This window comes from Haliotis asinina, chromosome 4 (genome assembly GCF_037392515.1).
Source record: "Haliotis asinina isolate JCU_RB_2024 chromosome 4, JCU_Hal_asi_v2, whole genome shotgun sequence".
NCBI classification, from domain to species: domain Eukaryota; kingdom Metazoa; phylum Mollusca; class Gastropoda; order Lepetellida; family Haliotidae; genus Haliotis; species Haliotis asinina.
This window is the reverse complement of record NC_090283.1, coordinates 42831428-42848340: the sequence shown is the minus strand read 5'-3', so window position 1 is coordinate 42848340 and position 16913 is coordinate 42831428. Positions and strand designations below refer to the sequence as shown.

Below are 16913 nucleotides of genomic sequence, written 5' to 3'. Positions count from 1 at the left end.
TCTGGACATCAGCCACACATCATTTGGAAATTAATCACACACCATCTGGACATCACACAATCATACATCATCTGGACATCATTCACACACCGTCTGGACATCAGTCACGCACCATCTGGACATCATTCACACACTGTCTGGACATCAGTCACACACCGTCTGGACATCATTCATACACCGTCTGGACATCATTCATACACCGTCTGGACATCAATCATACATCATCTGGACATCATTCACACACCATCTGGACATCATTCACACACCGTCTGGACATCAATCATACATCATCTGGACATCATTCACACACCATCTGGACATCACACAATCATACATCATCTGGACATCATTCACACACACCGTCTGGACATCAGTCACACACCGTCTGGACATCATTCACACACTGTCTGGACATCAGTCACACACCGTCTGGACATCATTCATACACTGTCTGGACATCAATCATACATCATCTGGACATCATTCACACACCGTCTGGACATCAATCATACATCATCTGGACATCATTCACACACTGTCTGGACATCATTCATACACCGTCTGGACATCAATCATACATCATCTGGACATCATTCACACACCATCTGGACATCATTCATACACCGTCTGGACATCAATCATACATCATCTGGACATCATTCACACACCATCTGGACATCATTCACACACCGTCTGGACATCAATCATACATCATCTGGACATCATTCACACACTGTCTGGTCATCAATCATACATCATCTAGACATATCGTCTTGACCTCAGTCACACACATTTCATTTACGTCAGGAATCAGACATTATCTGTACAAATTTCATTCTTTTACAGCTCAGACACAATCAAGGGATCACCCATTTATACGCATCTAAATGCCACCTGTGCATAAATTAAACATAACTCAGATATGAGTAGTGTCTGTCTGGAGGACATCACGTAGAGTAAGATGACAGGAAGACATCGGTCAGACATCATCAGGGCTTGAAAGTGTTCATCATCAGAACTTGAAATTGTTCATCATCAGAGCTTGAAAGTGTTCATCATCAGAGCTTGAAAGTGTTCATCATCAGAACTTGAAAATGTTCATCATCAGAGCTTGAAAGTGTTCATCATCAGAGCTGGAAAGTGTTCATCTTACGGACGAACCAGAACTATCACCAGACTGAAGAATGTCAGCAATGATGAGATAACACACACGAAACTCAGCATGCATATAAATTACCTCTGATGGATTGCTTGACGTTTGAAGGAAAACTTTGCGATTTGAATCTTTACAACTAAAAATTAAATAAAAACACGGAAACCTGTACATCTGCGCATTTGCGAGTTAAAATCAATAAAAATGAGAAAAATCACATCTCATTTGGATCAAAGTTGAGCGCGAAGTGACGATAAGCGTGGAGGAATGATCAGGTGGGACATTAATTGAAAAACTCTCCCAGTCTCACAGGAGTTACTCTTTACTTTAATTCAAGTTCAACCTTTTTTGCCAGAGCACTGCAGGACGTTACTCTGTTTGTTTCATAAAGATATCTTCTGACTGTTAGTTCACAAGCTGTGTGTCGGAGGATAGGGTTAGGCACTGAGACATGCTGTTGTCTGGGCAAGGTCCTCCTTGAGGATGTTTCCAAGGGATGTTCAGACAGCCGTTTGTAGTTCTGCAGTATTTACAATACATAAGTAGTTTGATCGCGTTGTCTTAGAGGAACCACGCGAGTCTGACGCCATATGTTGAGTGGGGGTAAGGTTGGGGGAGCTGGAATGGTAGAGGACGGGAATGTATGAGAGGATGCAGCGGAGGGAAGGGGGGAGGGTGTTGTGTGAAAAACGGTAGTTAATGCAACATCTGGTTTACCTGCTCATACGCCAAGCTACAAAGAATCTCACTACAGCATGTGCAAATTGTCTTTATAACAAAACAGTGATTTGTATAAAGAGGCTGGTTTCACTAGCAATGGCATCTGCAGAGACAGCTGTTGGTGAACGTCTGCAGTTGATTGATGCTTCTGGCATTTCTTGTGTAGTTATCTCACACGGCTTCTCTCGAGGAAATCGCTGATTCGACAAATTAAACTGCTGTGTCGAGTAATGGAACTGTACAGATGATGTGTCTCATTGTCACTTGCTGTGAATGACGCCCGTTGGTGAAGTGTCTGATGATAAACGTTTGCTGGGGATTACGGCCCGATGGTTTGTATCTATTTACGGACAATATTTGTTAACTGAAAGAGGAGATGTCAAAGGGAACCCCAAGGGCCTTACCACAGTATTGTAACAACAGGATAGGTCGTCACTGGGGCCAAGAGGGCGAAAATATGAAGACCATAATCGACTGGCAGATGGGACGTATGCGGAAAAGCAAGGGCCTTACTAGAGTATAAATTGTGAACAGACAAAGGCGGCATCACTTGGCCCTAGTTTAGTAACAGCTGGTTTGTAACGTCTATACCAGTCTGTCTCACAGTCCCTGAATCATGTTATTGTACCTGGAGCCTAGCGCTCCCTGTAATGCTAAAGCCTCAAGCGATGCCACTTTAGATTTCTCCAGGTTCTGAAGCCCTGGTCTCCACTGACTACTTTTCAATTACAATGGAATTATTTGTTACATTCAAAATTTTCAGAGACTAAGAGTTAGTTTAGCTCATTACTTTAACAAAGGCTTACGACAGTCACAGAGTGAGGTTGTTTTGCGAGACCGAGACCGAGAGAGGAATATCCACAATAAGTGCAGTATTTTTATGCCGATTCCACCAACACACACCGGAAGCCTAATCAGGGCGCCTATCTGCTTGTGTAATTACTATGACAGGTGAAACATTTTTTTTTTAAATTGCAACATTATTCATCTTTTGGCCTGATGAGATAATGAGAAAACATTACGCTTGAAAACATTTTAATTAACTCTGGAAGAAACGTGATACTTGAAGTATTCCTGGAATTCAAAGTTCGGGGGCAACCACATCTTTTATCAATGCAGGTAAAGGGTAATAGCTGGCAAATAACATACTTGACTAACAATCTGACGCGAAAAAGAATGATATTCTCAATTAGACATGTGAAAGGTATGTAACTGCAATCTAACAGATACAAGACTATAGATACGCTAAAGACATATGGATATATAGAGATAATGTGACAGATAAACTTAAACATGTAATAGTCATTGCTGACAGCAATCTAACAGATATTTTAATACAGAGCCACGTGACTGACCGATGTACCTAGACTTGTGACAGACAGACTTTAAAGCAATGTAAAAGTCGCAGCTGATAGCAGCCTGACAGATATTTGAATACAGAGCCACATGACCGATATGCCTAAACTCGTGACTTTTAAAAATCATACCTCATAGCAATCTCACATAAAATAATAATTCATCCGCAAGACGTACTTGCTACACTGCTGCACTGCTACACTGCTACACTGCTACAGTGACATACATGTGCGATCCTGTTAGTTGCCGAATATATGCATTTGTACATCAATGAGACACACATGAACATACACACACATACACACGTTCGCACGTACGCACACACAAGTCACACTGTCCAGTGACTGAAATCTTGAGTATCAAAATACACATCTGCATGGAAGGCAGTAAGGTGTGTGTGTGTGTGTGTGTGTGTGTGTGTGTGTGTGTGTGTGTGTGAGAGAGAGAGAGAGAGTGTGTGTGTGTGTGTGTGTGTGTGTGTGTGTGTGTGTGTGTGTGTGTGTGTGTGTGGTGGGTGTGATGATATGATGGTGAAGGAGGGTCGGGTGGGGGTCGGGGCCGAAGTGTGCGGCGAATTCTAACCCTGAATCCTTGCGAGTCAGCTGAACGAGGATAGCTGACAACTGTATAGTCTACAGCCATGTGCCTGAATAATTGTTTTTATCATTGACATACACGTATCCCTACACATTCACCAACGTGCAGACAAACAAGGATATCAGAATACTATGGATTTCAATCGCCATACAAATAGGTCAGTATACATATATCACCATAAAAACACATGTATGTGTTTATCAGATCCTCCACTTGCACAAGTCTCTAAGGTAAAATTAATTCTCAAAAGGATAATTTCTAAAAAATACTGAATATCAGACTGCGGTCCCTACTGTCTGCTTCTATAGATTTGCCTCTTTATAGGATTGACTCACTGTACGTGCATGGGCTTAGCACTCAGGGGGCCCTTGTAGCAAGCCTAATCCTTGTCGTAAACCTTGTCTGTCTATCGCAATCCGAAACAACTCACGTGGTTATTATACAGGGTCAAATCCATAACCGAAGGCTTAAGTGTTTGGTAACCTAAATAATTGAACTGCAATGTGCCAACCGCGAGGTTCTATAAATGGATTCCATACCGGAAGCGGAAGTCGCATGTCATGTGAGAAGTCTGCCCAGAAAGCGGGGTTGGCTTCAGAAGCTGATGTTGGCAATCGGATTGTGTGGTCGGATGTTGCAGTAGCAGCGATGGTATCAGTACCGTCCACTTCACAGCGTCTGCGTCCAAGTGGATGGACGAGGGTCAACGCTCTGAGTGGTATTTTTTAAAGAGAAATGTTTACGAAATCTAACGAATGATATTCAGTTTCTAAAGGTCGACTTGATTCCGACGATGGGATATACTTCCAGTACATTTGACTTTAATTAGTATTCTTTCTATTTGGAATTACCTTGTCATAAGAGGCGACTAACGGGATCGGGTGTTCAGGCTTTCTGCCATTGTATTCAGTTTAGGTGGATTTAGGTGGCGGTGGGATAGCCTAGTGGTCACTGTGTTCGCTCGTTACGCCGTAGACCCGGCTTCAATTCCCCACATGGTTACGATGTGTGAAACCCATTTCTGGTGTCCCCCGTCGTGATATCGCTGAAATAGTGCTCAATGCACTCATGTTGTTGATCACTGGATTGTCTGGTTAAGATTCGATTATTTACGGTACAGAGAAACACTAACCTCAATCCCATCCTTGAATCAATTATCAAGTGACCACGCCCACCTGATCCCATAACCAACGATGTATTTATTTCACTACTGAAACAATTCCAAAGCGTTGACTTCACATTGAGCAAAACATTGGTCTGTTATCCAGGGCACGCGTTAAATAAACTTCGGAATTCAAACAAAATAAGCACTTCCGTCCTCCTTCAGCTTCATAGATTCGCAGGGTTTTGCACAAGGTAAGGTTAATGCATTTTCAATACGTTCGTAAACACACCCGGAAGTTTGTGCATATGAGTTTGAGAGCGTGTGATATGCCAAGTAGAGGCAACTTTTCCCTTGTCCCGCCGCTCTGGAAATCAACCCTCGACTGCCTTCTCGAAGGAATCTGGCTGGGCCAACAGACAATATGGCCTGTTAATTGGCCCCTTGTGTGTACACAACGGACTAGGTAGACCCGGGGACAGATACGTGCGCACCACTAGGGCAATACCAATATTCAGTGGGAAGGCACTCCCGGTCTGTGACCTTCGTTTAAAGGCGTTTTCGCTAGAGATACCATGGAGGGATGTGTCGGCGTGACGCCGCATGTGTAGATCCGTTGACAAACACGACTAGTGGTGTTGGCTATGAGACAACTCTTCCAATACAAAGCAGTGGCGTGGAAATTGTTTTCAGTCTCTCCGACTACCTAATGAAATACAAAGACAAACTTTTCAAAGAGTAGTTCTTAAATATACGCTATTCGAATCCCTCAAAACCCCTTTCCACCCATTTGTAGTCTCTCACCCTATAGGGTCTATGCCTGGGTTTCTGGGTTTTAGCTCTAGTTGGTTGGTTGTTGTTTTACGCCGCACTCAGCATGTGGTGGAGGTCTGTAAATAATCGAGTCTGGACCAGACAATCCTGTGATATACATCGTGGGCATCGCATACACAACTGGGAAACGATGACGTTAACTGAGTCAGCAAGCCTGACCACCCGATCCCGTTTGGCGTACTGAAGATCAATTCTACCCTGGATTTTCACGGCTCTCAATGACTAGAGAAGTAAAGAATATTGTGGTTTGATTAAGAGAGCACAGAGTACTTCGGCTAGAACAATAAGCTAGCGCCATTTGGATTTCTAAAACTTTGTAGACTTATGTAAAACTGGACATCTTCATATATTTGACGAAATATCAATCTGGCTTTTTCACATAAAGAAAACGACCTTGATGGTTATTGGTTCATTGTCGATTTCTGTGTTTACAATCAGCCAATCACCAATTAATCAAATCAAACCGCCTGGTAATCTCAGTAGCTATTGATTTGTCTGTGACATTTGACTTCGGACGCTTTGACTGAATTGGCCGACATTTTGTTTCGCCATACTTGTCTGAAAATGGGATGGTGTTTTGATCACTGTATTCGGAGTCGTCTTCGTCGTCATCATCATCATCATCATCATCATCATCATTGTCGTCGTCATCAGCAGCAGCGCAACACAGGCAGCATAATCATCCGCATCTTCATTACAGTCGCCATCATCATCATCATCACCATCATCATCACCATCATCATCATCACAATCAACACCATCACCATCATCATCATCACCATCACCATCATTATCATTGTCGTCATCAGCAGCAGCGCAACACAGGCAGCATAATCATCCGCATCTTCATTACAGTCGCCATCATCATCATCATCACCATCATCATCATCATCATCATTGTCGTCATCAGCAGCAGCGCAACACAGGCAGCATAATCATCCGCATCTTCAATACAGTCGCCATCATCATCATCACTATCATCATCACCATCATCATCGCCATCATCGCCATCATCATCATCATCATCATCACCATCATCATCATCATCATCGACATAATCATGCGTGTGACAGTTATCCAGAAAACAGTCACAGTGAAATTCTAGGCGGTCATGTCACTTTGACCCTTTTTGATATGGATCGGCCGGAGGTACCTTTTGAAGCGAACTATATTTTATGAGGGACCACAGGTGGCATGAAATCAATATTAATTACCCACTGGGGTTTGGCTATCTGGAAAATTGTTTTCACTATTTTCAGTGAGCATTATCTTTTGCTTCCTACTGGCGTGCTCACGCTTTTTCTCGTAGTTTTCATTTGAGCTTAGACGTCACGATGACGTCACCCATTGTTAATTACGTCATACACAACTTTTTATGCGACGTCTTCAACGAATTGATTTAGCAGCTGTCAGCTGTAGATCATTGCGAAACAAAATTAGCTATACATTTAGAATTACAATTACAGGTTATTCACACTAACTATAAAATCTCTGGTGACAAAATTTGGTAGTGACACATCCGTAAATCCTCAAAGCTCTTTTGGCATTGTTTAACTGTTCGTCCGGAAACCGAAAACCCCCCCTAAAACGTCAGGACCTACAAGCTTTGAATTAAAACAACTGGTCTACGATCATTTGAGCTAATAACATCCAGACAGTTGTGATACGAAGGCCCAACAATCGGTGATCCAGGAATAGAATTGGGTCATGCCGGCACATCAAGCAGCCTCTGTTTCATTAAACAGGGGACGTTAACAGGAATGCCAGACGTTACCGCTGTCCCGCCCCGTGTGTAATAAGTAGTACCATGAACTACTTAAATGGACGCTGGCCTCATAAAGCAAATGTTCCGTGTGTAGAACGGACATGAGTGACGAGGGAGGGATGTGCAGGTAGTCGGGATGGAAATCAATTCTTTGGGGCATCCGGGAAAGGTCAGTTAACGATGGTGCAACAGCTGTAGCGCACAATGTGCCTCACATAAAACAGAGAAATTACAAATTAACGAGTCCGTACCGGCGCTGTTTGAAAGATGAAAAGAGACGTCACGTTGGCAACGTTGGATGTTTGTTGGATATATATATCGTATCTCATGGACTAGGTGGTTGATAATCATGTTAAGATTTGAGCTCTTACACTTCATGAGTTCATTAGTTCATGGGTGAGTGAGCGCGTAGTTGAACGTGAGTTTGGTTAGTGTTCCAATTATATGGCGGCGGTTTGTAAATAATCGAGTCTGGACCAGACAATCCAGCGATCAACAACATGAATATCGATCTATCCAATTATGATACGATGACCTGTGTCGACCTTGTCAGCGAGCCTGACAACCCAATCCCATTAGACGCCTCTTACGACAAGCATGGGTTACTGAAGATCAGTTGTTACCAGGATCTACAGAGAGGCCTTACGTTGTCACTTCACTGTACTGCAGAATGAAGTCATTGTCACTTCACAGCAATGAGTGATCAAGTCAGTGACAGTTCACAGCACTGTACGTAGAAGTCATTGCCACTTCACTGTACTGCGGAATGAAGTCATTGCCACATCCTTGTACTGCAGAATGAAGTCATTGCCACTTCATTGTACTGCGGAATGAAGTCATTGCCACTTCCTTGTACTGCAGAATGAAGTCATTGCCACATCCTTGTACTGCAGAATGAAGTCATTGCCACTTCATTGTACTGCAGAATGAAGTCATTGCCACTTCATTGTACTGCAGAATGAAGTCATTGTCACTTCATTGTACTGCAGAATGAAGTCATTGTCACTTCACAGCAATGAGTGATCAAGTCAGTGACAGTTCACAGCACTGTACGTAGAAGTCATTGCCACTTCATTGTACTGCGGAATGAAGTCATTGTCACTTCATTGGACTGCAGAATGAAGTCATTGTCACTTCACAGCAATGAGTGATCAAGTCAGTGACAGTTCACAGCACTGTACGTAGAAGTCATTGCCACTTCATTGTACTGCGGAATGAAGTCATTGCCACATCATTGTACTGCAGAATGAAGTCATTGCCACTTCATTGTACTGCAGAATGAAGTCATTGTCACTTCATTGTACTGCAGAATGAAGTCATTGCCACTTCTTTGTACTGCAGAATGAAGGCACGGTCAAAGTTACCCTTGTCAACATTAATGTTCACCGATTATCAAAAGTACGAAATGCATGAATACGAATAACTATCTAAAGCTATCCCCCAGAATCTTGCTTCGACTAGTTGAGCAAATAACACTTAAAACCTCATCCAAGATGATAATAAACGCTCCTTGGCCTCGGCATCGTTAACAACCCAGATCCTTGATAACGTCGATTACAGCAGTTCCGTGTCATTCCAAGCTGAACACGCTCTGCTCATACCGCGAGAGATGAGCAATCTTTTATTACAAGGAATGTATTGAAGTGAATGTATGTGTACATGACCGGAAGCTATCTGCCAGTTATCATACACCTTTCTTCAGGCTTCTATGAATCTGTCCCAGTACGACGGTGTCGGTGTACACTTCCAAACGATTCACAGGAAATGGTTAATAGAGTAAATCATAATTCCCAGATGATATAATTAGGGCTAGTGTCGTTGCTTCATCGGCGTATGTAAAGCGTTTTGACTATTTTGCTTAGTGGATTGAGACGGGGAATCTTAAGCAGATCGTTGTCATTGTGAGAGCACCAATAACCGCTACTTAAGGCGCCGTGACGTACGTAAACAGGAGCACAAAAACACCCGGTACCATTAAGAGCTTATCCTTTATTATAGGCGGAGGTGTGAGAGAAGAGGGAGGGGAGGTGGGGGAGAGAAGGGGAACCATGGTCGTAGAGCTGAATTTTATCGACCCTTCCTCATTGAATGTTATAGTTTTAATGGGTTCCCTTATACATGCCACATCTTTATGGCCACTTCCCTTTATATATAAGTGCAAATATACTCCCCAAGTGATAAGTTTAAGGAAATAATTCAGTGTCATTCCGCACGCATCCATCTTCTCTCTATAGAAATGTTAATACAGTGGAAGCTGTTTAAACCGGCACTTATCGGGACTGTAGAAATAGTCCGGTTGAGACAGCGTGCTGAATTGTATAGCTGATGATAAATGTACATGTCAGGGGTAGGACTGAGACTTTATGCTGGTGTTGGCAACTTGCCGGATTGGACAGATACCGGTTTTGACAGCTTCCGCTGTAATTGGCGAACCAATTTTTCGCTGAGTCCGTTTTCGTTCCCCCTACTGCTACCGGACATATACACTAGCTCTAATCCCTTAATATATATACTCATGGAAACAAATTCTTTTCCATGTTTCTTCACTAGGTATGTATAGCATTGCGGGTGGAACCTTGGAAATGATAAAGGAACACTTGTACTTTCAAGCGTTCCCTTCTTTGTTTACATGAGTATATACATCTTTGATAGTGACAAATAAATCAGTTTAAATTGAACAAAGAGCCCCAGTGAGTTGGGAGATTCGGGAAATCTAGACATGCTTCATTTTGGGCTTCAGCAGGGGTTCACTTTTTTTACAAAAGCCACTTGCCACAGGACAAGTGACTTCAAGAAAGTAACCTGTCCTGACTAATTTTCCACTTCCCTGATTTTATAAATTATGTTTGATGTTAATGTTTCCTGGACTATTTATTGTCAAGAGTGATAAATTTCTATGAACGATAACTTTACTTGATTATCAATGCGAAATTTAATAGTTATATTATGAGCAGATATGAAATGAAATCCAAGTTTATTTGCAGTGTGAAACCGTAAGTGGAATTTAGCAATAAGGCCACGGACAAGTAAGATGCCATTATTTGATTTCCCGACTTGTCCCGGGCGTCGGGCGATGGGATTTTTTAATCACTGCTTCAACATTGAAGGGAGGGTTTGGCTGTAAGGCACACAATATGGTTCCGGGACTGTGAGACAGACTTCTCCACTCTCAATCTATCCTTTCCCTCCAATTCCATCGAGCCATTACCTTAAGTCCCCTGACAGTCTTATCATACTGGGTTTATTCCTACTGAAGAAAGGCCTTGTATCTAGCCTATTTCGTAATACTGGTAACTGTATCCTCACACTGTGTCCACCCTGGGATCATGGGGTGAGTCAGTGAGTTCGGTTTTACGTCGTTTTTAGCGTTATTCCAGTTGAATGATGTTTTAAATACACATATCTCATTTTATAAAAAGAAAGTGTATTTCTGGGAGATGAAGATGAAGATCCCATGAAGATCCGGCTTAGAATCGATCTTCAGCAACCCGTGTTAGTCGTAAGAGGCGACTAACAGGATCGGGTGGTTACGCTCGCTGACTTGTTGACACAGGTCTTAGGTTCCCAGTTGGATGCTCATGCTGTTGATCACTGGATTGTCTGGTGAAGACTCGATTATTTTACAGACCACCGCCATATAACTGGAATATTGCTGAGTGCGGCGTAAAATTAAGTTCACTCACTCAATCAATCACACTGGTAGCGCTGTTGCTGAGAGCTTCCTATGTCTGGGACCGGACAAACTCAGAATATCAGAGTCTGTGTTACCAGTCCTGCTGAAGACTTTCCAGTGGTGTTAATGTGTGTTATCACCTCTCTGCTCTGAACGCCAGATCAGGACTGAGGTGTGAACGCCCTCACACTGACACGCCACCGGGTGGCAGCACAAGTCACAGCACGCATCATGGAGCTTCGCCACGTAACTGTCAGTAATTGTCACAGCACGCGCAGTGAAGCCTTCGTCACGTCATAGGCAACTAAGGTCACAGCAGTTCGGAAGTGTGTATACATACAGCAAGTGACGTGAACACAATACAACGCCTGTATACAATAACAAATGACGTAGGACACACCGGTATGCAACAGCTTTTGACGTAAAGCACATGTTGGAATACAAATCACATCTGAATACACATCTGAGTTATAGCAGATGACGTAAAACACACTGAATACAATAGCGCATCAATAATGTAAAGCACATGTGGATGCTTTAGCAAATGGCACACTGGGGTACACTAGCAGATGACGTAAAACACACTGGGTACACTAGCAGATGACGTAAACACACTGAGCTACACTAGCAGATGACGTAAAACTCACTGGGGTACACTAGCAGATGACTTAAACACACTGGGGTACACGAGCATATAACGTGGAATTCACTGGGGTACAATAGCAGATGACGTAAAGCACACTTGGGTACACTAGCAGATGGCGTAAACACACTGGGGTACACTAGCAGATGACGTAAAGCACATCTGGGGTACACTAGCAGATGACGTAAAGCTCACTGGGGTACACTAGCAGATGACGTAATCACACTGGGGTACAGTAACAGAGGACGTAAAGCACATCTGGGGTACACTACCAGATGACGTAAAGCACAATTGGGTACTTATACTGCTACAAGCTAGAGCACATCTGGACATAATACCAGATGACGCAAAGCACCTGAGGGTACTATCGCCGATAACCTTAAGCACACCTGGATTCAATAACAGATGACATAATGATGTCAGCATGCAATGAGAAATAAACGCAATGGACATCTGATTACAATAGCCGATAGCCTGAAGGAAATCTGTTTTCAGTCTGTATGCATTGCAACTGAGGGGTCAGGACACCTGTATACAACATTAGTTAATGTTAAGAACACCTGCATATGATAGGGCATCATACACAATGGTTACAGCTTTATGGATGACCATTGTTGATTTACATAGGTTATCCACAAATATGTAACCTGTTTTGATTGACCAGCTTCTGGAATAACTATAATAAAAGGGATATTAAGTCTGCGACAAAAGCAGACCATTTTATAATCCCTGAATGCAATAGCGGGTATATATTATATAGTACACTACATATACCATAAAAGTACATGAAGGATTACCATGTCCAGTAACGGATACAACCAAGTATATCAACATCCAACAGCAGATAGAACCAGGGACATCCACATTCAAAAACAGATATAACCAAAGTCATCCATATTCAATAATAGATATAGCGGAACACATCCATATTCAATAGCAGATAAAACCAAGGACACCCATAGGCGATACCTGACACCCACGAAAAAAAAAACAGACACATTCAAAGACACTCGGAAGACATAAAAGATACAACCAAGGGCATCTTTATACAATACGAGATGCAGTCAAGGACACCCAATTTAACTGACCAATATAACCGTTTAGGCCAAATCCAGAACACCGAGGTAATCATATCCAAATTATAAAATTCTATGCAACGATTTATTTAAACACAAATGCAACTGCTGGTCCGGAATGCGGTTTCTCGCCCCAAAATGTCCTCGACTTCGCCACACCGGGCGTGCATGCGCCTGGGATTCTGCAAACAAGGGTGTAACCTATTTCCTGCCGCACCCACGCACTCAGAGTCATGTATGGAAGGTGTTTGCACAGAGTAATCGATAGATATATTACAATCAATAAAGTCAAGGTCGACAGATGATGCAGAGCACGATTGCATCGACAAGACCGGTGTCACTGCTCTGTGAACAGGACATGTCAGGATACACCGTGTAGGATCAGCACCACTGATATGGCCCCCTGACTCAGGAACAATTGCCGCTCTGAACACAGATGATTTAGCACCTACCTGTGACATTGAGGCCGGCCATTTTCTGGAACTGTCGAATGGCGTCCTTGAACGAGGCCTCTGTCCGCAATGCTCCTGTCTTGGGATCTTGGGGCACGAGGTATCCATATTTTATGAGGTAGTCCTGAAAATGAAATGGTAGTTTATTAAGGGCCAGGGAATCTGAATATGTCGTTGACCCCGTGATATGTAAATGAATGCTAAGTAAAGGACTGTTGTTGTACAAAGCTTCTTGATTTAACGGTGTATCTTCCAGAGGAATATCAGCGGCACAGTTTATCGCACATCACCATTACTCTGCACTCAGATACATGAGGAACCCATTCACCAGGATATCACAACACAATACACTGTGTACTTAGAATGAACTCATTTAGAATGACATGACAACACAATATATTTTCTATATCACAATATGCTCATATACCACGAGTTTAAGACACACTTTATTGTGTATATAACAATGTACTTGTTCAGAAGAACACCACAGCGCAATAAACTGTGTATGTATATCACAATATACTCATATACCACGACTATATACTGTGTATGTCACAGTGTACTCAGTGAGAAGGATCTACCAGCCCGCAACACTGTGTATTTTCAATATACTCATATACCTCTGTTAGACACAATATACTGTGTATATCACACTGTACTCAATGAGAAGAACATACCAACACAAAACACGGAGCAGTTTCAATATACTACACAATATGTGTGCATATGTCACAGTGTACTCATATACCACTTTTTTTAGACACAATATATGTGCATATGTCACAATGTACTCATATACCACGACCTTGAGACACAATATGTGTGCATATGTCACAATATATTCATATACCACGACTTTGAGACACAATATGTGTGCTTATGTCACAATGTACTCAGATACCACGATTCGGAGACAGAATATGTGTGCACATGTCATAATGTACTCAGATACTACGATTTGGAGACACAATATATTGTGTTTATTACAATGTACGCATTTAGAAGGACATCACTACATAATACAATGTGTCTTTTCAAAAAAACTAACATGCTACGACTTTAAGACACAACATGCTTTCGCATATGTTTTAACTGCTAAGAACGAATCTCAAATATTAAACCTTTCACCATATATTAAACACGCAAAGTTAAAAGAAATGAATTGCTTAAAGAACGTATTACTCCCTGTGTGTAACTTTTTGTTATATACATACTCTCTTGTGTGTGGGCCGGAGGCATTTTGTACTATAAACCTTTTGACTTTACTTTGACTTTGACACAACATGCTGTGTATTCATAATATACTCATTTAGTTAACACAACTAATCATGTGATTTTATGCTGCAAAGGTACTCTGGCATCCACGACATATCCATCAATATACTATGCTGTACTTTATAAGCATACACAAGTGAGTGAGTTTAGTTTTACGCCGCACTCAGCATGACCATCGGCCAAGTCAGCGGCCTAACCACCCGATCCCGTTAGTCGCCTCCTACGACAAGCGTAGTCGCTTTTTATGGCAAACATTGGTTGCTGAAGGCTAAATTCTACCCCGGAGCTTCACGGGGTCTTGCATACACAAACAACACCATGACTGTGATTGCACACCGCACAGCACATTCACATATCGCCTTCTTCAGTAACGACATTGACAAAACAATAGTTTTAGCATCAACGAAGGATAAGTGCGTCTTTGATATGCACTCCTCATTTGTCGTCCTAGTCATTACTGTATACGTAAGCGTAACAACTTAACGACTCATATAGACCATATCTATGAAAGCCATTGACGTCAGAATGTCTTTTACTTATATAAGAGCAGTGATCCGCAGTGTGTGTTCATAGTAAATGTTCCATCGAGAACCAGATCGATCTCTAAGACTGCTATTTTGTACACGATGAATTATTACTGAGCCAATAGATTATCTGTAGTGGTAGAGACTCTCAGCTGCTCGTCATAATGGGAGGTAGCTGTTCATTGACATCTGCCAGTCGTCAGTGTCTGACTGTGTACACATGAGTTGGGGATCGATTCCCATAACAACTCTCCGGTTACTTAAATATTTATGATAAATATACACCTATAATTGGAGATTGACGTATATTGTCCATCAAAGTTGACAGATTGAGAGAAGCTAGGTCTGTCGATCCAGTCTGGCTGGTCGGCCGTCACTGAGCTGAGCAGAGATACCAGATCTAAGAATCACTAATTGGGGTTTACTCTTAAAACTTAAGGTTGCTGATGGATTATATTTAGACTGAGTGTGTATGGCATTTCCTAGAAGCTCTCTTCGGACACCGGGGACAGTAGTAATAATAACAGCATTGTAATGCGCTGAATTCCGCACCAAGGAGGCGCACGATCATAGCGCCACAATCTGATTATCATTACCGTCGATAACCGGGGCGAGTTGATTCACCAGAAGGTTTATGTTCACTTATCCCACCGGGTACCCATTTTCTGCTGGGTGCAGATGTTTGGATCAGAGAGGATGGATGTTGCTCAGCATGGTAATACGGAGACACAGGACGCCAGGGTACTACGATACTGTACATGTGTAAACTGATCAAGTCCAGTTCGGTTAATAGTTTCTTCAGTCGTGTATCGTCCTGCGACACTTGATTAGGCATACATAAGATAAAGGCCTTTAAATAATCACATGGAGTCGGGAAGGGGAGCGATGTCAAAATGGAATCTCCATGGGCTTGATCTAATAGTGAGTGAGTGAGTGAGTGTAGTTTTACGCCCCTTGTAGCAATATTCTAGCAACATCAGGGCGGGGACACCAGAAACGGGCTTCAGACATGTGATAGCTGGGGTGATGCAGAGGTCACGGTGATGATAAAGATGGTCGTCGGCCGGCTGATGAATGATCACGACAGCTGGAGATCCTGGTGGCTAGCGATGATGATGATGATGATGATGATGTCGGTATTCATACAGCGCCAAAGTCCATCAAAGTCTTCGTGCATGCTCAAAGCGCTTCTTTGTTTTCCCCTCGATCAATGGATGTCAATTTCAGCGTCATAGCGTATTAGCAGTCTCAGCTCCATGAGGATCATACAACTCCTGTGGCCACTAGTTCCCATCCTTACGACTTGCCCATTTGCCCACAGCTGGGTGGCCTGTGACACATAGTCACGGTACTTTTTCCAAGTTTACTGCACGTTGCTGCACCCGCAATCAGCTGTTTGCAGGTGTTCCTGTGACCACGATGATGACGATGACGACGACGACGACGAGGATGATGATGATGATGATGATGATGATGGTGATGAACTGTGAATGAAGGTGATGCTGACGGTGGTTGTGATGATGACGTTTATAATACCGATGATGACGACGACGAAACGAAGATGGCAATGTTAATGACGCAGGATAGATATCATGGCACAGTTGATGGTTGTTTGGAGGCGTTTCTTAACCATTTCCGTCTTGTCTATAATACATGTATACGTTCCGTGAATATACGACATGTTTCTGTTGGCCGGATGCACTGCGGTGTCGGCCTCTACGTGTTCAGACTTGCAATGAGTGA

General features: G+C 42.6%; 1 protein-coding gene across 1 annotated transcript in view; it reads right to left on the bottom strand.

The window, feature by feature from the left end:
• The window catches only part of LOC137281587 (matrix metalloproteinase-24-like), an 86837-nt gene that overhangs the window by 35854 nt on the left and 34070 nt on the right, over positions 1 to 16913 (bottom strand). Inside the window, exon 2 of the mRNA XM_067812917.1 lies at positions 13372 to 13495. Coding sequence (XP_067669018.1) covers positions 13372 to 13495 — 124 coding nt within the window. The remainder of the gene's footprint in view (positions 1 to 13371; positions 13496 to 16913) is intronic.